The following is a 26,691-nucleotide window of genomic DNA, read 5'->3' on the forward strand; positions in this document are numbered from 1 at the left end:
TTGACTAGGGGTGCAAATGGGGTGGAACTAAGATCGAATTAGGGTGTCTCTGGAGTAGATCTTGGTGGATCTAAGATGAATCTGGTATATATCTGGGGTATATTCACAAAGTAATTCTCCTGCTCTTGAGTGGTAGGCCTGGGAATATACAGTGCAGACAACTTCTTTCTACACCAACGGTCTTGCTGCCCTCTTCAGGACAATGGGTATCCTTAGAACTGTAAAATAATAGCAAGAGAAGGGCGCACTGACCTAGCGCATTACCAACTATATATCTGGGGTAGATATAGAGTGGATCTGGGGTAGATCTTGGGTTTATCTAAGAAGAAACTGGTATGGGTCTAGGGTGGATCTGGGGTTACTCCTGGGTTGACCAGGGGTGAAAATAGAGTTGAACTAGGATGGGTCTAGGGTGGCTCTGAAGTAGATCTAGGATGAATCTAGGGTATATCAGGGATTGATCTAGCATAGATCTTGGGTTAATGGGTGTTAGCGGTAAATACTGTATATAAGAGCAATGATAACGTTCTCATATACAGTACATGTTATTTTTTGGGGGGGGGGGACCTGTGTATTAAAATTTCCAGCGCTGAAAGCAAAGTTAAGAGAAAACCGCCGACGCCGAGTCCATGAGCAGAAAAGTTATTTGTAAAAAATAAAAAGAAGAAAAATAAAAGAGATACAAAATAAGAATAATTAGCGGTAAACTCCTGAGCCTCATTATTTCCCGTATTTACACTCGTTTAGTGGGGTGAGAACAGATGGTGCAGAAACAAGGCCCCAGAGGATACACGGCACAATGCAAATAAGAAACAGCAAACTCAGCAATGACAGGAAAACATCGCACACAAACGTGACAATCCGTGTGAAAGGAATGACTCCGCCTCCCAGGGGACGCACACATCTGTTCTCCTAATCCCTGAGAATCCCGAGCGGAGTCATCATCAGCCACGGCTACGGGGATACCGAGCGACTCTTCGGCACGTATCTTCAGGACGGAGCCCAGAACACCCGGCGCTGTCACTTTTCATACATTCTGATTTCTACACGTTGATGGAGCACTGCTGCTGCTCCCTACTTAGAACATTCCCTCAATATTCTTATTACCTCAGTATACTAAAAGTAACCCTTTCCTAGTCTGCAGACTTACTATGAAGTTACATTGTACAGTCTGATCACTGGGGGGGGGGGGGGGGGGGACTCAGTCTAGGCAAAGTCACTGGACTGGAGCTCAGGGGGAAATTTTTTATTGATAAAAGGTGAAAAGGTGGAGCTTTTCTGAAGTATGATACCCGCTGGTCTATATTGTGTCATGCCAGGGATTTGGTCATGGAGAATTGTAAAGTTACTGACAGGTCCACTTTAATTACGGAAACGCCTTCTTCCTACCCGCAGCTTACAATTATACATATTTGCTGCCATATTTTTCCTTATATATACTGGCTTCCAAAGTAGTAGCGCTGCACAATGTTTTTGCCCTACTACCCCTCTAATCCCACTACTGTATAGAACCAACGGATGCTGCAATCTCTTATTCAGCCACATGAGGGAGCCCAAGAACCACATTTACTGTTTTACTCAATTCCTGGCAGGAAAAGGGTGATTTTTCCAAAATCAATGCCCTCGATCTGGTCGCCTGACACATGTGTCCTTTTGATTTGTGTGAAGTGCGGATGACGATGACAGATCACCTTTAGAACACTCACCTTTCTGTTGAACTGTTCGAAGATGTTGCAGCCCTGTGAGTTGAGGATGGCGATGGCCTGAGCGAAGTGGTGTCTCTACGGGGGGGACAAGACACAGGGGGCTCAGACAGAGGAACATAAAAAACAACAACTCTTTTTTTTAAACCTTTGCCTCCCTCCCTTCCCTCAAACAAACAGAGATTGACAAGAAATTTTAAATGTTACAGTTGTCACCAAAACAGGAAATGGGGGGAAATCTTCCAATGGGGACACCTACCTTTTGGAAGGGTACGATTATGTTCACTGTAAAGTGGAGACCCCCCTCCCCACTGCCTTCCCCAGATAAACACATGGACATGTTTACATCATTGGTGGCCGGAAACTTCCCCATTGTTCTCAGGGTTGGCCCACCGCTAACATCTGCATCAGATCTGGTGTGGTTTGTGTCATTGTGCGTCATCATGCCACCTGCAATGGTGTCCCCTGGCTTGCTGCAGAGCCTACAGTGCCCCCATAGAACCCCAGTGTCCCACAATGCCCCCAGCCCCCCCGGTGGTGCCCCCTAGCTTGCTGCAGAAACTATAGTTCCCCATAGTGCCCCAGCAGTGTCCCACAGTTCCCCCAGCCCCCCTGGTGGTGCCTCCTGGCTTGCTGCAGAGCCTACAGTGCCCCATAGTACTCACAACAATGTCCCACAGTGCCCGCCAGTGGTTCCCCCTGGCTTGCAACCAAGCCTACAGTGCCCCATAGTACTCCCAACAATGTCCCTCAGTGCCCCCCAGCCCGCTGGTGGTTCCCTCTGGCTTGCTGCCGAACCTACAGTTCCCCATAGTACCCCCAACAGTGTCCCAGTGTCCCCCAGCCCGCTGGTGGTTCCTCCTGGCTTTCAAACGAGCCTACAGTGCCCCATAGTACTCCCAACAATGGCCGACAGTGTCCCTTAGCACGCCGGTGGTTCCCTCTGGCTTGCTGCAGAGCCTACAGTCCCCCATAGTACCCCCCACTATGTCCCACAGTGTCCCCCAGCCTGCTGGTGGTTCCCCATGGCTTGCTACCGAACCTACATTGCCCCATAGTACTCCCAACAATGACCGACAGTGTCCCCCAGCCCGCTAGTGGTTCCCCCTGGCTTTCAACCGAGCCTACAGTGCCCTATAGTACTCCCAACAATGGCCGACAGTGTCCCTTAGCACGCCGGTGGTTCCCCCTGGCTTGCTGCAGAGCCTACAGTCCCCCATAGTACCCCCCACTATGTCCCACAGTGTCCCCCAGCCTGCTAGTGGCTCCCCATGGCTTGCTACCGAACCTACATTGCCCCACAGTACCCTCAACAGTGTCCCACAGTGCCCCCCAGCCTGCGGTGGTGCCCTCTGGCTTGGTGCAGAGCCTACAGTGCCCCATAGTACCCCAAAAGTGTCCCACAGTGCCTTCAGTCTCCCATAGTTTCCCCTCAACCTCTCACATTTCCCCAGGCCACCTAAGAACCCTGAGTCCCCACAGTGCCCTCTAGCTTTCTGCAGAGCCTACAGTCTGCCATGGTACCCCTAACAGTGTCCCACAGTGCCCTCCAGCCCCTGGTGGTGCCCCTTAGCTTGATGTAGATCATATAGTCTCCCACAGTACCCCCAACAGTTTCCTACAGTGCCCCTCTCCTCCCACAGTGCCCTTCAGTTTCTCATAATTGCCCCTAAATAAACCCATGCCTCCTCGAGGCATTGAAAGTCTTGGAAGAATTTACAGTACCTAACCCTGATCCCAATGTGGTTGAAAACCATTGGCCTAAGGCACATGGGCAAACTCCGGAGTCACTGCCCATTTGTTAGCTAAGATCTAACGAGATTTTGGGAAATCTTTCTTGACATTTATCTGAGAACATCTGGAAGGTGCTGGTGGCATAACCTTCATAGGATGTGGGCCTTCCAGACTGGCCTCCTGGGAAGGTTACGTCACTGGCACCTTCCAGACATGTACTGGCTACATCACCAGAGCCAGAAGATATGTGGAAGGGGAATAATTTGAAGTGGGGTTGTTTGGTGGTGGTGGTGGTGGGGGGGGGATATTTAGGTCCCTTTGAGAAAACCTGAAAGCATGTTGAGGATTTAGCGCTAGAAAAATGCCCTGAGGGTTAAAGGAGGTTTCCACTCACTTCTAGTTGGGCCCCCAGATGGGGTACAGAGGTGGCAATAACAACCTAGCGGATCATATATCCTTTCCTTTCTATAACAGATATCCAGCCGTGGGATACACAGAGCCAGGTTGATGACCTGACTTTCCTCTACTGCAGTTCAGTAATATAGTTGGATCACCTTTCCACCCCCAGTCTGTGATTGAACACTAAAGAAACTGCCACAAAATAAAGACATAAAAGAGGCAAAACGTTTTGAGGGCCAACAGTTCCCCTTCATCAGGGCTCAGTAGACTTCACCAAAGCTTAGGTGGACTCAGTACTATGGGTGATCAGATAGCTCTTTAGATTGCTGGTGAATGACACCATCCCAGCTATGTTAATATGGGCCCCTAGTGGCCCCAGGTCAGTTCTTGGCTGAACCCAGATGTTTCAGATTTTCAGATTGTGGAAGGAAACCCAACCAAATTCCAGACCATGGATGGACCATGTGCACTGAGTTTGGTTGAACTTGATGGGTGTGTCTTTTTCAACCTAACCCGACAATGCTGTGTGTCACCAGCAATATACAGATCCATCTGATTACCCGTAGTACCGAGTCCATCAAAGCTTTAGTAAGGTCTACTGAGCCCTGATGAAGGGAGAGTGTTGGCCCCCAAAAAATTGTTGGCCATTTTATGTGATCTTACATTGAACAAAGAAAGCAATTGGGACTATTTGGTCTTGTGATCCTGGTTTGTACATTTTTGCTTTTAACCACCGAGCCATGGCACTGAGTAGAGTGGCCCTCAAACCTCCCAGCCACACCTGAAAGGATCAGATAGTTGTGTCTGCTGACCAGAACATGGTAAACACATCATGCCATTTCAGGAATGAAGAAAATAAACCACTTACCTCCATCACAGAGCCCTCCGAGCTGTAGAGACCAGCCAGGACAGACTTCTGCAGAAGATAGAAGGAAGAGAAAGATCAGTCATTTACTGGACAGGGAGGATGGTGTAAAATCACATTACGGCAAAGTGGAACTCCAAGAATATGAATGAAAACACCCTGTACAGTAGGGCCCATCCTGCACTGCAAGGGGTATATTTTCGTTTTTGCCTGGGGTACCAATAAAAAGCACATTTATTCCTTGCCCAAGGAAAGGCCACTGATAGGAGAGTAGAATCAGCCCTTTTGTATCAGCCCCGGGCTCCATCAGTTCATCTGGGGGCCTAGGAGCAGGGAGGGGGCTATTTTCGCACTTTTGCTGACATGCACAGCAATCTCACAGGCAGCAGCTCCCAGTGATTAACTAAAAGTTCCCTGGGGCCCATCAGTTCAGCATCAGGGGCCCACGGTAGAGAGGAGACAACTCATTTTTCGGAGCATGCTGCAGGAATTGTGGGAACCCCTCATAATGGGCACAGAAGGTGTACAGACTCGGGAACTCAGCACAGGGATGGTGGGAATCCCTCATAATGGGCACAGCAGATGTACAGACCCGGGAAATAGAGTTGCTCCTTGACAGTGAGGTGTGGGGTTGCTGGTCCCCTAGCTCCTGTGCTTCCAGAGACCAGGTGCTAGAGTTGCTTCTCTGCCCCAGAAGGGATGCTGGATCCTGGAGAGGACCTTAGCGGGGCCCCCTGGATAGGCCTGTGGAAGATACTGGGCCTCAGCCTGTGGAAGATACTGGGCCTGGCCCAAGGAGAGATGAGTCCCTGTCTGCCTTTAGACAGAGGATTGTCGGTAAGCTGAAACGGATTGAGAAAGAAGAGGAGAAATTGTTGATTTTGATGGCTGAATTTGGGAAGAAAAAACAGATTTGTTCCAAAGTGTACAGCAAGAAGAGACCGTCTCTGAGGCCTGAGTTGAAGGACTTGGAACAGGCTGTGAAGAAGTAGAAGGAACTGGTGAGCTCCCTGAAGGAGAATAGTGTAATATTTGAAGAAAAATACAGAAATGAGGAATGATTCAACCGAATGAGAAGAGGAGCCGCTTCCTGCATGGAAAGTGACCCAATCAGTGTGAAGATGCAGGTACAGAGTCAGCAGAGAGTGAGAAAGTGGGCCCGGAGGATGAGCCCAGCTCTTTAACACCTCAGGCATCTGCTGAGCCCTCAATGGTGGAGGCCTCTGTCCTCCTCCCTCTGCAAAAGTAATATGGAACATCTGAGCAGGAGGTTGAGGGAGGTACTGGCATGCTGTAAGCTGGAATCCCCTCCAGGTGCGGTTTCCCCAGATGATGATGAGAAGATGGACACCGTTCCTCACCTTGTGAAAGAGAGCCCTTTAGCGAGAGCAAGATCCATCATGAAGCCTGCAGCAGCTGGGAGGAAGTCTGACCCCACCGTCAGCCACGACGTGCAAAGGTAACAGCACAGCAAGCAGGTACAGTGTGTGTACAAGATGGTGATGTAGACTTTATTAATGACAATGAGCTTGCTGAGGGTTGTAGTGCTAAGGGCAGTCAGCCCAGACCCATAGATAATGTACAACATGCAATGCAGTCTGAATTACCTACTGAAAACAAAGCTTCAGATGAAACTGGTGAGAGTAACTGTCAGCTTCTGGGGGAAGAGTCTGCAGAAAGGAGCACCATGGACAATACAGTGACTTTTCCTGGACCAGACACAGCGGCTGTTCCTGAGAATGGTGCTGCGAGTAGTAGTGCTACAACTCTCCAGGAGTCTGCAGTAGCCAAAACTGTGATTGATCCCAGGAAAGTAGCTGAGTGTTCAGAGCAGGGGGAGAGGGCGGATCTCACCTCTGTTGATTCCAAGACTGCTATCCCAGCTGAATCAGACTCTCTGTCAGCTGGTTTGATTGTGTCTAAGAAAAAGACTGCAATTACTGGTGCTGTAAGAAAAACGTATGCTGGTGTTGCTGCTACGTTATCTGGGAAGGGGGAGCAAGCAGGGACGGAATATGGAAATGTTTTATCTTCCTCCCTGTTTAAAAAGAGGAATGTTGTGCAGCTTAAATGAGAGGAAAGAGGAATTCCCCCACATAGGAGGGCAGTGGTGGATAAGATTCTGCAGATGGGGTTTAGGTCCACAAATATCTTCGCCCTAATCGGTCCGGCCAGTTCCTATGAGTATTATTTGTCCTTTATCCATCCGGAGTCTTTGGACATATTTTGGGCCTGCACGTGTGTAAGGGCCTACCGGACTGGAAAGGGCTCATCCCCAAGCTTATATCATGCCAGCCACTCATTAAAATGGTGACAGCTCTTGTCCGCAATGAATCCATACCACAAGGGGATTTATCTGTATGGTTGAGGAGGTATGGAGACGTCCTGAGCCCTCTAAAGAAGATTTTGGACGATCAGGGAATATGGACGGAGTGGGAGGGTGGTCTTTGCAGTTGAAATTAAAAGTAATTGATAATGTTGTCCAGCGTCTGCCATCCTCAGCTTTCCTGGGGAGGGACAGGCTGACCATCTTCCACCTGGGCCAGCCAAAGCTCTGCAATAAGTGTGGAGATAAAGTGCTCTCTGTGTCAGGGTATAGGACATTTGGCAAAGGACTGTAATATTATAAGGTGCAATCTGTGCAATGCGGTGGGACATCCTTACAGTAAGTGTCCTGAGGCAATGCACAACAAGCCTGAGCTTATGAGAGTCTGTGTCAGTACCCAATATGTCTGTGTCTCCCTAGTCTGTGGTGCCCAAGTCTGTGCATTTACCTAGTGTGCCCGTGTCTTCCCAGTCTGTATGTAAGGTTTCAGTTACTGAGAGTGTGTCCAATCCTTCTATGTCTTCTAAAATTGCAGAGGCAGCAAGAGGTGCTGAGGCAGGTGCATCATGTGCGGTGCCAGTCCCCCTCCCCCGACGCTGCAGGGTTTCTGTTAAGGATCATGGGGTGCAGAGGAGTGGGGAGGATGGTGAAGAGGCTGCCTTGGTGGTAGATAAGGGAAGGAAGAGTGGGGGGGAGAGGGGCGAAGGGGAGGATAGGTGTGGGGAGGATAGGTGTGGGGAGGCTGTTGATTCCAGTTTGTCTAAGGATGATATGGAGTGGTTGGAGGAAAAAAAGGAGGAGGGGCAAAAGAAAGAAAAAAAAGAGGTACAGTTACTTTAAGTCCTAAGGTTTTGCCTTTGGCAAATAAGTTTGAGGTCCTGTCAGATTATGACGATGAGTGGGACTCGTTGAGTACGGCATCCTCTATGGATGATGAGTGCCAGGGTGCAATGAAGCGCGCTGGTTCTCCAGGGAGAGGGAGTAGTCCGGGTAAGAAACGGCTGCCTCAATTACCCTAATGGCAGTTCCCACTCTGTTTTTATAAAAGACTACATGCATGGTGACGGTGATGTGCCTTAGGCTGGCTCTTTCGTAGGGATTATGTTGTGCGCAATTTGGTTTGCACCATTTATTATGTTCTTGTTTTTTTTTTTTTTTTTGTATAGTCGTATTCCATTATTTTGTAAATATGCTTTATTTATTTATTATGGTTTTATTGTATATAAGTTGTTGTTTGTAAGATTTTTCAATAAACAAAATTAACCCCTCATAATGGGCACAGAAGGTGTACAGACCCAGGAACTCAGCACAGAGATGGTGGAAACCCCTCATAATGGGCACAGCAGGTGTACAGACCCGGGAACTCAGCACAGGGATGGTGGGAACCTCTCATAATGGGCACAGCAGGTGTACAGACCTGAGAACTCAGCACAGGGATGGTGGGAACCCCTCATAATGGGCACATCAGGTGTACAGACCTGAGAACTCAGCACAGTGATGGTGGGAACCCCTCATATTGGACACAGCAGGACTGCAGACATGTAAATGAAGAGCTAAAAAAAAGTATTCATATTCTTAAACTGAACTTACCGAAGCCACTTGGAAGGAATTATTTGTCCCTCTGTGGTCCAGATCATGGCACATACAGGATACGAACAAGGCAAAAATTTCAATATCCCTAAAAAGAGAAAAAAAAACATCAAAAAGTATCAGAAAATTGAAGCACACAAATTCAATGAAATCATCTAAAAGCTATTCATGAAAAATGGTGCAAAGAAAAGCAGTGTCAAAATCAGCTTCTTGGTTTCATTATCCCGGGAAAACAGAAGGAAACCGGACTGGTCTATTTTTCTCCAGTCACGGTGAACAGTAGTCGTTAGGTCCGCCCCTGCAGAACCGACCTCTTCTATCTATTTCTGTGGGAGAGTGCCATCTAGTGAGGTAGGGGAGGACTAGCAACTCACTCCAGATAGTTGACCAGTTCCAGGTTCTTGTAGAGGAGATAGCAGAAATGCGTCACAGAGAAGGCATGCATCCAGTTGTGATATGGAGGGTCCCTGTACCCCTTCTTCACCATAAGGCAAAACCTACAAGAATTAATCATACCTATAATTACCACATGGCCTTTAGACAGGCTGGATTTTCAAGCAGACCACCCTAGATGACACCCACATGTGATGATAGGGCCAATCAGACCCTTGACAACATACCTGACCAGAGTCGTCCGGTCTATCTTGTAGTTATTGTTGAAGTTCATGTCGTCGAACATACTGAGGATAGCCTATGACAGGAGAAAACAGGGACATGTCACCATACATATATAATACATAAGGAAGTGCCTGATTGTAATATGGGACAGCAAAAATTATGATTCTTGCTCCAACAGTTGACAGTCTAACAAAGTACATTGCAATTACAGAGTTAAAGTGTATGTCAGCCGTAAGTCTTGTCTTCTTGTTCTGGATGGATTGGGGAAGGATTGGAACTCCTGTCTGGTTTTATTGCTATCCTGAGCTGTGTTAGAGAGATTTCCCCTCATGCCCGCGTCCCGGTGACAACAGGAAGTGAGGGAAATCTGTAACAGGGACACAGACATGAATAAAAAAATTTGGGGTAAATAATTTCTGCTTGACAACACTTCCCTGGAACTCTTATATGTTTGATGCCACAATAATGGAGTCCTGAACCTCAAAGGGTTCATCTTATCTATCGATAATACAGTCCGGACCCTCAGGAGGTCAATCACCTAATCTGCCGATAAAACTGTCCTGGACCTTGGGGGGTTCATCACATCTGTGTATAATACTGTCCTGGATCTTGGGGGGGGGTTCATCACATCTGTGTATAATACTGTCCTGGATCTTGGGGGGGGGTTCATCACATCTGTGTATAATACTGTCCTGGATCTTGGGGGGTTCATCACATCTGTGTATAATACTGTCCTGGATCTTGGGGGGGGGGGGGGGGGGGGGGGTTCATCACATCTGTGTATAATACTGTCCTGGATCTTGGGGGGGGGGGGGGGGGGGTTCATCACATCTGTGTATAATACTGTCCTGGATCTTGGGGTGTTAATCAGATATTTGTTTGTCACAGTTCTGGATCCCAGGGATACCCAGGTGTGCTGGATCTTGGGGGGGTTCATCAGATACATTGGAGGAGATCAATTCCAGCAATCACATCTGTGTGCTCATTGGAGGAGATCCAATCCAGCAATCGCATCTGTGTGCTCATTGGAGGAGATCCGTTCCAGCAATCACATCTGTGTGCTCATTGGAGGGGATCTAATCCATAAATCACATCTGTGTGCTCACTTGAGGGGATCCATTCCGGCAATCACATCTGTGTGCTCATTGGAGGGGATCTAATCCAGAAATCACATCTGTGTGCTCATTGGAGGAGTACCATTCCAGCAATCACATCTGTGTGCTCATTGGAGAGGATCCATTCCGGCAATCACATCTGTGTGCTCATTGGAGGAGATCCATTCCAGCAATCACATCTGTGTGCTCATTGGAGGAGATCCATTCCAGCAATCACATCTGCATGGTTATTGGAGGGGATCCATTCCAGCAATCACATCTGCGTGCTCATTGGAGGAGATCCATTCCGGCAATCACATCTGTGTGCTCACTTGAGGGGATCCATTCCAGCAATCACATCTGTGTGCTCATTGGAGGAGATCCATTCCAGCAATCACATCTGTGTGCTCATTGGAGGAGATCCATTCCAGCAATCACATCTGCATGGTTATTGGAGGGGATCCATTCCAGCAATCACATCTGCGTGCTCATTGGAGGAGATCTATTCCAGCAATCACATCTGTGTGCTCATTGGAGGAGATCTATTCCAGCAATCACATCTGTGTGCTCATTGGAGGAGATCCATTCCAGCAATCACATCTGTGTGCTCATTGGAGGAGATCCATTCCAGCAATCACATCTGTGTGCTCATTGGAGGAGATCCATTCCAGCAATCACATCTGTGTGCTCATTGGAGGAGATCCATTCCAGCAATCACATCTGCATGGTTATTGGAGGGGATCCATTCCAGCAATCACATCTGCGTGCTCATTGGAGGAGATCTATTCCAGCAATCACATCTGTGTGCTCATTGGAGGAGATCTATTCCAGCAATCACATCTGTGTGCTCATTGGAGGAGATCCATTCCAGCAATCACATCTGTGTGCTCATTGGAGGAGATCCATTCCAGCAATCACATCTGTGTGCTCATTGGAGGAGATCCATTCCAGCAATCACATCTGCATGCTCATTGGAGAGGATCCATTCCGGCAATCACATCTGTGTGCTCACTTGAGGGGATCCATTCCAGCAATCACATCTGTGTGCTCATTGGAGGAGATCCATTCCGGCAATCACATCTGTGTGCTCATTGGAGGAGATCCATTCCAGCAATCACATCTGTGTGCTCATTGGAGGAGATCCATTCCAGCAATCACATCTGCATGGTTATTGGAGGGGTTCCATTCCAGCAATCACATCTGCGTGCTCATTGGAGGAGATCCATTCCAGCAATCACATCTGTGTGCTCATTGGAGGAGATCCATTCCAGCAATCACATCTGTGTGCTCATTGGAGGAGATCCATTCCAGCAATCACATCTGTGTGCTCATTGGAGGGGATCCATTCCGGCAATCACATCTGTGTGCTCATTGGAGGAGATCCATTCCAGCAATCACATCTGTGTGCTCATTGGAGGAGATCCATTCCAGCAATCACATCTGTGTGCTCATTGGAGGGGATCCATTCCGGCAATCACATCTGTGTGCTCATTGGAGGAGATCCATTCCAGCAATCACATCTGTGTGCTCATTGGAGGAGATCCATTCCGGCAATCACATCTGTGTGGTTATTGGAGGGGATCCATTCCAGCAATCACATCTGTGCGCTCATTGGAGGAGATCTATTCCAGAAACCACATATTTGGATAATTCATTGACAATAAGCGTCATTCACTGGGATAGAAACTTTCTGAGTGATCCTGAATATTACACACCATCATATGGCACTACACATCGTCCAATCACACCATCCAATCACACTCTTTGATCCTTTCTCCACCCTGGAACTTCCTCCTACACAGCTATTACCAGAACCACAGCTGGGGCTCCCAATATCTGATAGAAATGATCACTGATGGGGTGGAGGTCAGTCAATAGCTGCTTCCACCCTAGTGATAGGCCAATGTATGGAGCCATCAGATTTTTCCCGGGTTCATAATTTTATTTTCCTGTGATCAGATATCTCTCCTATTCAAATATTCAGGGTGGGAGGATTTTGGGGGATCCATATGTAGAATACACATCTTTCGCAATGGTTTGGCCTCCTAAAAATAAATTCAGTAGGCTGATATTTTAACTTCCTGGTGAAGGGGGTATTATGGGTACCTGTCACCCCCCCCCCCCATGCCCACCCCTGGGGCAGTCATGTGACATCACTCACCTTAGCAGTGTTATCCTTGGGGAATTATCAGGGGGGTATTATGGGTACCTGTCACCAATGGGGCAGTCATGTGACATCACTCACCATAACAGTGTCGTCCTCGGGGAGGGATCGGGGGGTGTAGCAGAACTCTGAAAAATATGGATCAATCTGGGAGATGGGCAGGATCCCTTTACTTTGTAACTTCTTTGTTTCTTCCTCACACACCTAAAAAATATACAATACAAGACAGGTCAGTTCAGTGATAAGTGTCAGCTCAGCAGCCATATACCCGGAGTATTCATCACAGCAAAGGGCAACATGCACAGTGCTATGTCAGATCAGATCAGCAACCAATCAGAATTCAGCTCTCATCAATCTGGCTGCAGCAAAGTCAAATCTGATTACTATCCCCATCAGCCATCATCATCATGCATGTGGTTAAAAAATACACGTAGAAGTACCCCGATTTTTGGGCACTGGGGTAGAACATCCTACAAACCCAGCCATACCCAGAAGGCAGGGATTTGACTTCTCCAACTTTAGAACTCTGACGCCCCCTGTTGGCCGGTGACACACCCTATTTTAGAGCTCTGACGTCCCCTGTTGGCCGGTGGCACACCCTACTTTAGAGCTCTGAAGCCCCCTGTTGGCCGGTGCCACACCCTACTTTAGAGATCTGATGCCCCCTGTTGGCCGATGCCACACTCTACTTTAGAGCTCTGACGCCCCCTGTTGGCTGGTGGCACACTCTACTTTAGAGCTCTGGCGCCCCCTGTTGGCCGGTGGCACACCCTACTTAAGAGGTCTGGCGCCCCCTGTCGGCCGGTGCCACACCCTACTTTAGAGCTCTGATGCCCCCTGTTGGCCAGTGACACACCCAGCTTTCGAGCTTTGATGCCCCCTGTTGGCCAGTGGCACACCCTACTTTAGAGCTCTGGCGCCCCCTGTTGGCCGATGGCATACCCTATTTTAGAGATCTGGCCCCCCTGTTGGCCAATGGCACAGCCTACATTAGAGCTCTGATGCCCCCCTGTTGGCCGGTGGCACACCCTACTTTAGGGCTCTGACGCCCCCTGTTGGGCGATGACTAACTCTATCGCTCTGTGGCGTGCTGCAGTATGTAAGATCCTGTGAGTGGTTCACTTTAATAACCCCGCATTGCCATAAAGGATTCCTTTAAACTTCTGGCATCTCCGTAGAATTTCAGGGCCATTAAGTCAGAAGATGGATCGCCGAGACGACTGACTCAATGGGAAGTCATGTCCAGAGCAGATATTCAATAAGACGGGGAATATAGCGAATCTGCCTCCAGCTGGGCACAGTAATGGCTTGTCGGTTCTCTAAGTGAAAATGAGACCAGTTCAGTGCTGGTTATTGAGGCCCTGCGATAAAGTTATGAGTTGCCACAGGGCACACCCTACTTTAGAGCCCTGATGCCCCCTGTTAGCCGGTGGCACACCCTACTTTAGAGCTCTGACGCCCCCTGTTGGCCGGTGGCACACCCTACTTTAGAGCTCCGATGCCTTCTGTTGGCCAATGGCACACCCTACATTAGAGCTCTGACGCCCCCCCTGTTGGCCGATGGCACACCCTACTTTAAAGCTCTGAAACCCCTGTTGGCCAATTACTCACCCTACTTTAGAGCTCTAAGGCCCCCCATTAGCCGGTAGCCGACCCTACTTTAGAGCTCTGAGGCCCCCCGTTAGCCGGTAGCTGACCCTACTTTAGAGCTCTGACGCCCCCTATTGGCTGATGACTAACCCTAGCGCTCTATGGCGTGCTGCAGTATGTAAGATTCTGTGAGCGGTTCACTTTAATAACCCTGCATTGCCATAAAGGATTCCTTTAAACTTCTGGCATCTCCGTAGAATTTCAGGGCCATTAAGTCAGAAGAAGGATCGCCAAGGCTGAGATGACTGACTCAACGGGAAGTCATGTCCAGAGCAGATATTCAATAAAACGGGGAATATAGCGAATCTGCCTCCAGCTGGGCACAGTAATGGCCCGTCGGTTCTCTAAGTGGAAATGAGACCGGTTCAGTGCTGGTTATTGAGGCCCTGCGATAAAGTTATGAGTCGCCCCAGGGTCCTGCCGCTTCTCTCAGCCTGAGCGAGGATAATGGCATTGAACAGGCAATTTACTGCGGATAATACGCTCATGCTGATTACATTAGGGGTCATCCGAGCACCGAAGGATCGGCACATCACCGAGAACAGGGAGAAGGTTCTGGAGAGGAAAGGGTTGTAGTAACCATAAGAGGTGAAGATCTTTTCTCTCTTTCATTTTATATGACGGCTGATGTTGCCGTATCGGTTGAGGACTTTTCCAAGCAGAAACAGCTCCAAAGGGGGGGGGGGGGGGTTTCTTAAAATTCCAGTTTAGTATAACAGAAGTCAATTCTTGTATTGCTCAATAATAGTACAGAATATGCCAGTAAAGGTTCACATACACTATAGTGCCAAAAGTATTGAGACACCTGCATTTTGCACGTACAGGAACTATAATGGCATCCCAGTCTTAGTCCATAGGGTTCAAGATGGAGTTGGCCCACCCTTTGCAGCTATAACAGATTCAACTCTTCGGAGAAAGCCGTCCACAAGGTTTAGGAGTGTGTCTATGGGAATGTTTGACCATTCTTCCAGAAGAGCATTTGTGAGGTCAAGCACTGATGTTGGACAAGAAAGCCTGGCTCGCAGTCTCCACTCTAATTCATCCCAAAGGTGTTCTATGGACATTCTGTTTTTGTTTTTCATGTGATAGCCCTTCCATGTGCTCCTTGCTGTGAAGGCCAGTTATAGGTGGGGGCAGGGGCCATTTGTTTGTTATTGATGTATTTTGGTCCAGGGACACACTGTACACCTTTGCTGCCATTGTGCTCTTGCTGGGTGTCCAGTGTGCTGCTGTTCCTTTAAGGGGGATCGGGCTGCCTCCAGGCCCACCTGCTCGCATCTATCTATTTAATGCATGTGCTTCCATTGTGGAGACGCTTATAAATTCAGTAGCGTTAGGACTGCAAGCATACACAGGGTGCCGTGAAGAGGCCTTGCAGCTTATGCATGCGTTTGCAAATGTGTGCTAACTAAACCCCTGTTTTTAACGCAGACTGTTGGACAGGTTCATTTGGTCGGTTGGCAGACTGGTTGGTGAGTTGAGCTATGGAATGTCCTGTTTTTGTTTTTCATGTGATAGCCCTTCCATGTGCTCCTTGCTGTGAAGGCCAGTTATAGGTGGGGGCAGGGGCCATTTGTTTGTTGCTGATTAAGGTGGTAATTAAACTCAAATTAAAGGTGTTCGGGTTTAAAGGGATGAGGTGGCAACTCTACCTGAAGGCCACATGAAGTTTGGAGGTCTGTAGCTATTGACTCTGCAGACAGTTGGCCACTTCTGCGCACTGTGAGCTTCAGTATGTGCTGACCCCGCTCTCTCATTTTTCGTGGCTGAGTTGCTGTTGTTCCCAGTTGCTTCCACTTTGTTATAATACCACTAACAGTTGACCGCTGAATATTTAGTAGCAAGAAGTTTCACGGATGGACTTTTTGCACAGGTGGCAACCTATCACTGGTACCACGCTTGAATTTACTGAGCTCCTGAGAGCGACCCATTCTTTCACAAATGTTTGTAGAAGCGGTCTGCATGCCCTATTACTTGATTTTATGTACTTGTGGCTATGGAGGTGATTGGAACGCCTGAATCCAATGATTTGGAGGGGTGTCCCAATACTTTTGGCAATATAGTGTATATCCAGGCCATGGTATATTTTACCACAAGCTTCAGAGCTTCCGCAAACCACTTCTGAAAATCGAATATGCGTCGGGAAGAATCCCCAACATTTATACAAGCTGCAAATGTTTTCTCACCTTCATGTGATACATCATCATCTCATTGGCCAGGTGACTCCTGAACTGCGCCTCCCTCACCTGCTTGTACAGCAAGGACTGCGGGTGGAGAAGAAGACAACCATAAATTAGGATCACATCACTTAAAGGGAACAAATAGGTTTTATATGTAAAGTTTTCTTTGTATATGATGTCCAGTATTAAAAATAACATTTATAGTTATAAAAGGAGGAGGAGTATGTTATATTTTTTGCAGGTGGCAATCTCCAAGTAATATCAGCAATATTTATCGGTTTCCTAAAAAATTTCAGGTCTGAAGCACGCTTAAAGAAGTGGGGAGATCAGATTACACACAGAGAAGACTCATTCATCAAGGAGGGACATACAGTGCTATTGCACGCCTCCAGCACCGTGACAGCTGCAGGTCACATGACAACAATTGGGTAGGCTGGGTGCCAATCAGGTTATCATTGTGACAGCCAATCACAGTAATCACATGATCAGGAAGCCAGTGTGATAACTCTGACTTTATGATCTTTGAAAGGGTTGGTCATCCTGCCAGGAACACACTTCCTGTCCTCAGGTGACAACGCTCACTTACTGTACTGTATCTATGGAGAAGCAGCGTTGTCTCCCTAGGGCAGAACCTGGTCAACCTGCCAGTAACACACTTCCTGTCCTAAGGTGACAACGCTCACTTACTGTACTGTATCTATGGAGGAGTAGTGTTGTCACCATAGGACAGATCCTGGTCACCCTGCCAGAAATACACTTCCTGTCCTATGGTGACAATGCTCACTTACTGTACTGTATCTATGGAGAAGCAGCGTTGTCACCCTAGGACAGATCCTGGTCACCCTGCCAGAAATACACTTCCTGTCCTATGGTGACAATGCTCACTTACTGTACTGTATCTATGGAGGAGCAGCGTTGTCTCCCTAGGACGGCTCCTGGTAATCCTACCAGGAACACACTTCCTGTCCTAGGGTGGCAACGCTCACTTACTGTACTGCATCTATGGAAGAGCAACATTGTCATCCTTGGTGTCACCCTAGATTTTGACCCAACACAATGGAAGAATGAACCCAACTCAGAACGAACACCATTATCATCTGTTGCTGGTTAGAATGGGAGGACCAAGAATAAGACTTCCATTTCCAGCTGGGGAAACGGTGTGGGCGTGTGTGTGTGTGTGTGTGGGGGGGTGGGGGGCTCTTACGTGAGCAATGCTGATCCCGCAGTAAATGGAAAATGCCGTGGCCAGATCTTCATCAAACTTGGTGAATCCAGGCCCGTTAATTTTGTTGACCAGTTCTGCCACGCCGATGACCTCTGCAATAAAGAACAGCTCCTGTGAAGATATTTGTTTGATACATTTATATATCATCTCCAACAATTTCTGTAGATCTTTACAGAGCACAATAAACTTTCAGATCAGTCCCCACCCCAGAGGAGCTGACAGATTTATATGTTCACAATATGAGTGAAAGCTGCATGGAGACAACATCGTGTTCTCCTTAAAATCTTTATCCAGTCAACCTGGGTCTGGTACACTATACAATTTCTCCACAATTATATATTGGCAACAGATTCTGTAGACCTTTACAGAGTACACAGCACCTTTCAGATCAGTCCCCACCCTAGAGGAGCTCACAGCTATATATTTTTTTTCAGATTGGGGGTAGGAAGTAGGCTTTCCAATACCATTAACCAGCCTATTTTGTATTGTACACTATACATTTTCTCCACTGTAATTACATTGCCAACAAATTCTGTAGGCTTTGAAAGAGTACATAAAACCTTTCAGGGCAATTCCCACCCTGGAGGAGCTCACAGCTTTAGGTTTTCAGATTGCTGGTGGACACTCTTCCCAATACCTTTAACCTGCAATCCTGGGGTACAGTACACTATGTGGTTTCTTCACCATTGTCATATATTGGTAAACTGAACTTTTCAGACCAGTACCCGCCCTACAGGAGTCAGGACCAGGACATGGGATTGACAGGAGGGGCGGCTGCCCTGGACACTGTGGTATCATGTGAGATGGGGGGGAGGCACTGTGCGGAGATTGAGGGGGGGATTTGTTTGGGAAGAGGAATTTGGGGGTCAGCAGGTGGCAAGAATTGCTCTAGGAGCAGAAATGTATGTGTGTGCACTAAAAGTGGTGAATCAGGGGGATTTGTGTTGGGAGGGGGATGGGAGAGGAGGATCTGTGTTAGGAGGGTTTATTTGGAGGGGGGTTTGTTCTAGAAAAGATGATATGGTAGAGGGAGGGGGATTTGTGCTAGGAGGAGAATATTTTAGGGTTTGTGCTAGTAGGGATGATTGGGGGGGGGGGGTTGTACTAGGAGGGGGATTTGGAGTGTGGGGGGGGACTTGGAGGAGGAATTTGAAGAGTGGAAGATTTGTGCTAGGAGGGGTGGGACATTTGTGCTGGGGGGATTTGGGGTATGAAGGGGGAAGAAATTTGTGCTGTGAGGGGGATTTCAGCAGAAGGGGCAGATTGTTATTGGGAGGAGGGGACATTTAGGCTTAGACCAGTGCCCAATTTGTTTGGGGGGGGGGGATTTTTGCTGACACATAATTCTCATAGATCTTGGGGGGCACAGTTTGGCATGTTCGCCCTGGGCTCTAGATTACCTCGTCCCGGCACTGAGAGACACACTTCCCAATACCGTTAACCAGCCAACATGGGTTTGCTACATTATACGGTTTCTCCACTGCTATTATACATTGTTCTGTAGACCTTTATAGAGTACTCTGATCCTTCCAGATCAGTCCCAACCCTAGAAGAGCTCACAGCTTTAAATCTTCAGATTGTGGGTTGGAGGCCCCTTCACAATACCTTTAACCAACCGACCTGGGAATGGCACACCATACAGTTTCTCCATTATTAATAAGGGGAAAGACTGCTGATAAAGGGGAAAACAATGGCCTCTTGAAATCTTGGATACCTTCTGTGACTTCTGATGATGACAATAATAAAGACTTACTGGACTTATTTGGGACTTGTGTGCCCTTCTCAACCTTTTACTTTAATCACTACTAGCATTCCGCAGACCAACTTGGACCCAGAGGTACCTACAGAGCACTTCATTCAGAATTCTGTTTGTGGGAAAAAAGACTTCAACCTTCATACACTTCAATGGAACATTAATGATGATTGCATGGATTTTATGGAAACGGGAACGGCTAAAAGGGACATTATTATTATGGCCCTACAATATCTTCAGGGTTGTTTCTCATTAAAAGGACTTTATAGTCCATCACAGACTTTCTCATACAGCGTTCCCCCAGAGATTTCGAAAGGTTCCTTCAGCCATAGTCAGTGATGGATTGACTTCCAGCATGATGGTGCCTCCATAGTTATGGGGCCAAAGTCAGTGGGCAGAGCCTGTGACCTAAGACCAGCCTATTGGGAAGTTCTATGAGGAGTTTATGAGAAGAGCATTAAATGGAGACATTCAAGGAGGAAGTAAAATCAGTTTAATGAGAAAAGTTACAAAACAGGTATATAGAAAATAATAATAAAGGAACAATCTCACCTCTATGTAATTTTACTATATGTGCATCGAACATTGTGTGCATAGTCCAGGTAAAGAGGTCACTGACATAAAAGATTCTGTACACTAAGGTGCTACCACTTTACATTCCCTGGCACTGGCGTACAATTACCAAAAGTATTGTGACGCCTGCCTTTACACACACATGAACTTTAATGGCATCCCAGTCTTAGTCCGTAGGGTTCAATATTGAGTTGGCCCACCCTTTGCAGCTATAACAGCTTCAACTCTTCTGAGAAGGCCGTCCACAAGGTTTAGGAGTGTGTCTATGGGAATGTTTGACCATTCTTCCAGAAGCGCATTTGTGAGGTCAGGCACTGATGTTGGATGAGAAGGCCTGGCTCTAATTCATGTGTCTGTGTCTAATTTATCCCAAAGGTGTTCTATCGGGTTGAAGTCAGGACTCTGTGCAGGCCAACCACATTCCTCCACCCCAAACTCGCTCACCCATGGACCTTTATGGACCTTGCTTTGTGCACTGGCCCAAATCAATTGGTAGTGGGTGGATGATGGTGTGGGGTTGTTTTTCAGGGGCTGCCACCTGTGCAGGATTCACCTGGACAGTCAGGGTTTGGAATCATGTGTCCGGGTTTCAAGCGGACTAAAACCCGTACACATTATTCAGAATGGGCTGCGGCTCCTCTAGTAACCAAGATAGTCACACACAAATGCGTTCTTGCCCGGGAGCTGTGGGCGGTTGTCTGGGAGCATGTTTGGCGTAACTGGGGGGGCAGGGCGATGATGTCAGTGAGAGCAATTTGGCCACACCCACTGTTTGGTGCGGCACGCTATGCGCACCGCAGTACTATTGTTCTTGGGGCTCCCAAATATGTCCCATGCCGCTAAAGTTTTCGGGTTTGGCTTGAAGAAAAGGTGGCCCTACTTGGCCCCTTAGTTCCAGTGAAGGGAACTCTTAAGGCGTCAGCATACCAAGACATTTTGGACAATTTCACTCTCCCGACTTTGTGGGAACAGTTTGGGGATGGCCGAGTTTGGGGTGGAGGAACTTGACTGGCCTGCACAGAGTCCTGAATTAGAGTGGAGACTGCGAGCCAGGCTAGTGTAGTTTGTAGATAAATGACTGCAGTCTGCTTAGAGTGAGCTGCATGTCCGGAGTTACTTACATCCAGGCAAACATAAACCTTCACCTTTTCCTTTGCTTCTGCTGTCCTCTGAGAGTTCAACTATTCTGCCAATGCAGATCTCTCATTTAATTTCCTGTCTATTGTATTAAGCTGTATATAGACATATCGAAGAATGCACCCCTGGCGTCCCTGGGATGAGCAAGCAAATACAGAATGATGCCGGGATGATCAGGGGTGCTGGGATAATCAGGGATACTGGGATGATCAGGGGTACTGGGATAACCAGGGATACTGGGATAGTCAGTGGTATTGGGATAATTAGGGATACTGGGATAGTCAGTGGTACTGGGATGATCAGGGATACTGGGATAGTCAGTGGTGATGGGAGGATCAGGGATACTGGGATAGTCAGTGGTACTGGGATGATTGGGGATACTGGGATAGTCAGTGGTACTGGGATGATCAGGGATACTGGGATAGTCAGTGGTACTGGGATGATTAGGGATACTGGGATAGTCAGTGGTACTGGGATGATCAGGGATACTGGGATAGTCAGTGGTACTGGGATGATCAGGGGTGGTGGGATGATCAGTGATACTGGGATAGTCAGTGGTACTGGGATGATCAGGGGTGGTGGGATGATCAGGGATACTGGGATAGTCAGTGGTACTGGGATGATCAGGGATACTGGGATAGTCAGTGGTACTGGGATGATCAGGATTATTGGGATGATCAGGGGTGGTGGGATGATCAGGATTATTGGGATGATCAGGGGTGGTGGGATGATCAGGATTATTGGGATAATCAGGGGTGCTGGGGTGATCAGGATTATTGGGATGATCAGGATTATTGGGATGATCAGGGATACTGGGAATTATGTGGAGGAGATCTCGCTCAGTCATTGTTTTTAGGAAAGTTCCGGAGTCCATTATTATTTATGGGGTTGCAATCTCCTGAGACACATCAAGCAGGTGTGAGGATCAAACTGGAGTTAATATGCCCCGAGGCCTCTCCCCCCAGACTTGTGTCATGCTCATCCTCCACTCACCGCTGTTCTCATTCTTAATAGGGAAACACAGGATATTTCTGGTCCTGAAGCCGGTGCTGTCATCCACACCCCGGTAGAAGAGAGGATGGGAATACGCATCTTTGATGTTGAGAATCTGCCCTGTGGTGGCCACATGCCCGGCAATGCCCTGATCTGCTGGGATCCGGATCTCGTAGCTCTGGAAGAAAAGTGCAACACCTTAAAGGAGAGCTCCGCTCAATTATCAGTAGTCTGACGACAACTATGAGAGTGGCTGCTGCAGGGGAGAGGAGGGAGCACCGACAAGGGAGGAGCAACAGGAGGTGGCAGGTGATATCATGGCTCAGGGAATTCACAGACATTACTGAGCGCTCCCTGACACAGGGAAGCCACAATGGCGGGATCATGTGACCACACTGGACGGGATTATAACAAGAAATGTATACAGGGTGTATAGAGGATGGGGGAGGCAGCATTTATAAGAATAATTCTCATTAGACTTTACTGACACTTTAATTGTAACATTCACTCATCATTAGTTGTACCATTCATTCATCACTAACTGTAACATTCATTCATCTCTAATTGCATCATTGTAACATTCACACATTAGTCGAAGCATTCACTCCTCGTTCTCTCCCTTACGTCGTCATCTACGACTCCTCCATCAAATACTTTGGCTACCAGTTCATGTGTGTTTCTCTCCAGCAGGAACACCGAACATCTGAGAGGAGAAAAGAGGACATGGCGGTGGTGAAGGAGATTATAAAAAAAACAAGGGACTCAGGTGATTCCTCTAAAGAGAATTTTTCCCATTATTGGCACTCTCATCACTCCAGAATTATTATATGAGTGCATATGCCCATTATGAGGGGTTCACACCATCCCTGTGCTGAGTTCCCAGGTCTGTACACCTGCTGTGCCCATTATGAGGGGTTCCCACCATCCCTGTGCTGAGTTCCCAGGTCTGTACACCTGCTGTGCCCATTATGAGGAGTTCCCACCATCCCTGTGCTGAGTTCCCGGGTCTGTACACCTACTGTGCCCATTATGAGGGGTTCCCAGCATCCCTGTGCTGAGTTCCCGGGTCTGTACACCTGCTGTGCCCATTATGAGAGCTTCCCACCATCCCTGTGCTGAGTTCTCAGGTCTGTACACCTGCTGTGCCCATTATGAGGGGTTCCCACCATCCCTGTGCTGGGTTCCCGGGTCTGTACACCTGCTGTGCCCATTATGAGGGGTTCCCACCATCCCTGTGCTGAGTTCCCAGGTCTGTACACCTGATGTTCCCATTATGAGGAGTTCCCACCATCCCTGTGCTGAGTTCCCGGGTCTGTACACCTACTGTGCCCATTATGAGGGGTTCCCAGCATCCCTGTGCTGAGTTCCCGGGTCTGTACACCTGCTGTGCCCATTATGAGAGCTTCCCACCATCCCTGTGCTGAGTTCTCAGGTCTGTACACCTGCTGTGCCCATTATGAGGGGTTCCCACCATCCCTGTGCTGAGTTCTCAGGTCTGTACACCTGCTGTGCCCATTATGAGGGGTTCCCACCATCCCTGCGTTGTGCTGGAGAATGTATCAAGCAGAGCTGATGTATCACTGGGGCTGATACAAAATACAGTTTTATTGGGATGAAGGGTCACTATCAGATGCTGTGTCGATCTATGAAATATATGGCTGTGTATGGGGACTGGGCGTACGTACATTTCTGCGTTGCTGAGGTTCCTGGCTTCTGTGATGATCTCCTGGAGCAGGACGGAGACATCATCTGTGGAGAGAACAGAGACCTCAAAATCAGAAGAATTTCTCTACAGAACAGGTCGTCAAAGAAAAAAAAAGGGATCTCGCTACAATAGAACCACATGTGACTTCTGTGGCACGTGGAAAGTCATAGCTTAATAGAGAACCATAAGTCATTCTAGGCCACCAACTCACCGCCATTCACATGGTGGTACATACTGTACTCTGATACCGACAGATAGATGAGACTTCATGGAGTCCAGGAGACAATAGAGGCCAAGGTTGGCTAGGGGACTTAGAAATAAAATCTTATAGAAGACAGATATATAAACAGGAAGAGAAGGGCTGAAAAACTTTCCTGGAAGAAATGCTGCTCTGCGCTCCCTCTAGTGCTGGTTTTGTATCTAAAAGTCTAGGTCAGAGGGTCTCCAAACTGCAGCCCGTGGGAAAGATGTGGCCCTTTGCTTGCCCTTATCCAGTTCTTGGGGCACTATTCCTCCCACTGACACCAATGATGGGCCACTATTCCTCCCACTGACACCAAAGATGAGGCACTATTCCTCCCACTGACACCAAAGATGGGGTGCTATTCTATCACTGACATTAACAATGAGGCACTATTCCTTCCAGTGACACCAATGATAGGGCACTATTCCTCCGATTGCCACCAAAAATGGGGCACTTCTCCACCCACTGACACCAGTGATGGGGCACTATTCCTCCCACTGGCACCAATGATGTAGAATTTTTACTTCTACTGACCACCAAGGATATGACATTGTTTCCTTCCACCAATGCCAAGGCATTTTCTACTCCCACTGGTCACAGTCCCCCCCCCCCTAAAGTTTTAAAGGCAGCAAACTAGCCATTTGTTTCGAAAGTTTAGAGACCCCATTGTCTAGGTCAGTGATGGCGAACCTTGGCACCCCAGATGTTTTGGAACCACATTTCCCATGATGCTCAACCACACTGCAGAGTGCATGAGCATCATTGGAACTGTAGTTCCAAAACATCTGGGGTGCCAAGGTTCGCCATCACTGGTCTAGGTCATGGGATCTCTGCCAAAGAGAAAAATCAGCTGAACTCAGACCTGCCCTTCCAACACAGCTTGCACTACCAAATGACCCGGCCTAAGGATATGTTTAGTAGCATTGCAAGGAGCTGGGGGAAGCATTTGTGACAGTGACAGTTCTTCTTTTATATATGCAGCCCGGTATGTGAAGGGGAAAAGGGACTGAACCTCTAAAAAGCTATTTATTACAGTCTGTTTCCCTCCCGGGAAGATTTCCTGTTCAGGTGACCACGCCCCTGAAGGGTATTCCAGGTTAGTAGTCCTCTGTTCACCATTGGCAGATCCTTCCTCAGGAGATATCCAGTGTGAATAATCAGTGCCATGTGTGGAAAGAAAAGGTTGGCACAAATCAAGGGACCATCCTGGCTGGTGCCAGGCACTGCTTAGCGAATAGAGATCCCTTGGCAGGAGGAGGACTTGCACCAAGCAGGACCGATTGTATTGGGTTTTTTGCTTAACGTGGACCAGTTCTCAGATATATTATTTCATATTTGGTGCAGCATGCTCCAGTGTAACTCTTCCAGATATTATTACCTCCCACAGAGATGACAGGATCCCCCCCCCCGACAATGCTGTCATCTGATTTTCTCTACAGAAGAATAGCACCATATTTATTAAGGAACATCCAAGGTCACCATCTACTTCCTGAACTGAGATTCCAGCTCAGAGATGGCACAACTATGTAAATCCTGGTGGCTGTGTTCACAAATCTCTGACATAGATCAGCCCCTGCTGCTTGTGACTTGCAACAAAGTTACAATGTACAGTCTGACCACCGGGGAAGAGGAGACTGAGGAAATGCTGCCTCCTCCTTCTACAAAGTTTCAATGTACAGTCCGATTACTGGGGAGAAGGGAGACTGAGGAAATGACTCCTCCTTCTACAAAGTTACAATGTACAGTCCGATTACTGGGGGAGAGGCTGAGGCAATGCTTCTTTCTCCTTCTACAAAGTTACAATGTACAGTCTGGTCACTGGGAGAGGGGAGACTGAGGAAATGCTTCCTCCTGCCTGCAGCAGACTGGTCACATCACCTCAGCCTAGGCAAAGTCACCGAATGGAGCTCAAGGACGGCTTTTTAGTGGTGGAACTTTGCTGAAAAACGATCCTGTCGCTGTATATTGTGATCTGTCAGGAAAATAAAATATAAATAAAAAATAAAAATAAAATTCCCAGCATGCGTAAGTCAGTGCCGGTTATTCTGTTCTACTTTTTTTTTTTTTTACTTTATTTTATTAAGTTCTAAGAACAGATTTCCACTATTTTTTAATGAAGTCGCTGCTGCTCTCTAGAATCTCATTACATCCGACGCTCTGGCATGCATTGGAATCAACCCATCAAAAAAAAAAAAGCGTGCGTCGCGATGGGCTGTCGCGAGACACAGTAACTAATGTCTGTTCTGGTAAAAGCAAATATCAAAGTGAAGATTTCCAATAACGCGCAGTGGTAGGAAGCTGCGCCAAACCTAGAACAAACAACGTACTCTAATAAGCCGCTTTCTTATACCGCGCGTCAGGTCTGAAAAGTTCACCGTTACTGCGTGCCGTCGGATATTAACATTGGGTTGGAAGACGCTCAATGTATTTTTTTCTTTTTTTAAATTATTTTCAAGGATAACTCCAGTGTGAATAACAGTGGTAATAAGTGCTCTGCGTTGTGATCATCGGTCTATAAAGGAATTCAATTGCTTATCTCTACCTATAATAAAGAATAAAACAATTTCTGAATTATGACCACAGTGATCAAATTTAAATATATTATCTTTGGTTTTAAGAAAGTTCACAGTAGTTCACAGTCTATTCATGGAAGGTGCCAGTCTTGCATAAGTGTGTGCCACTTTAACATGGCACTTTAACTAAGGCACAACCAAGAAAACAACTACAAACAAGAGTGC

At 47.6% G+C, this 26,691-nt stretch overlaps 1 protein-coding gene across 5 annotated transcripts in view; it reads right to left on the bottom strand.

The window, feature by feature from the left end:
- The window catches only part of PDE2A (phosphodiesterase 2A), a 791,783-nt gene that overhangs the window by 20,886 nt on the left and 744,206 nt on the right, over positions 1–26,691 (bottom strand). For all 5 annotated transcript variants that reach the window (XM_073612615.1, XM_073612619.1, XM_073612616.1 and 2 more), the window contains 11 exons: positions 23,690–23,753; positions 22,629–22,707; positions 22,005–22,182; positions 17,528–17,640; positions 16,330–16,407; positions 12,575–12,697; positions 9,238–9,308; positions 8,992–9,114; positions 8,618–8,705; positions 4,705–4,752; positions 1,707–1,781 (listed from right to left, as the gene is read on the bottom strand). In XM_073612615.1, the coding sequence (XP_073468716.1) occupies positions 1,707–1,781; positions 4,705–4,752; positions 8,618–8,705; positions 8,992–9,114; positions 9,238–9,308; positions 12,575–12,697; positions 16,330–16,407; positions 17,528–17,640; positions 22,005–22,182; positions 22,629–22,707; positions 23,690–23,753 (1,040 nt within the window). The remainder of the gene's footprint in view (positions 1–1,706; positions 1,782–4,704; positions 4,753–8,617; positions 8,706–8,991; positions 9,115–9,237; positions 9,309–12,574; positions 12,698–16,329; positions 16,408–17,527; positions 17,641–22,004; positions 22,183–22,628; positions 22,708–23,689; positions 23,754–26,691) is intronic.

The sequence above is a fragment of the Aquarana catesbeiana genome, linkage group LG02 (assembly GCF_042186555.1).
Source record: "Aquarana catesbeiana isolate 2022-GZ linkage group LG02, ASM4218655v1, whole genome shotgun sequence".
Lineage (NCBI taxonomy): Eukaryota > Metazoa > Chordata > Amphibia > Anura > Ranidae > Aquarana > Aquarana catesbeiana.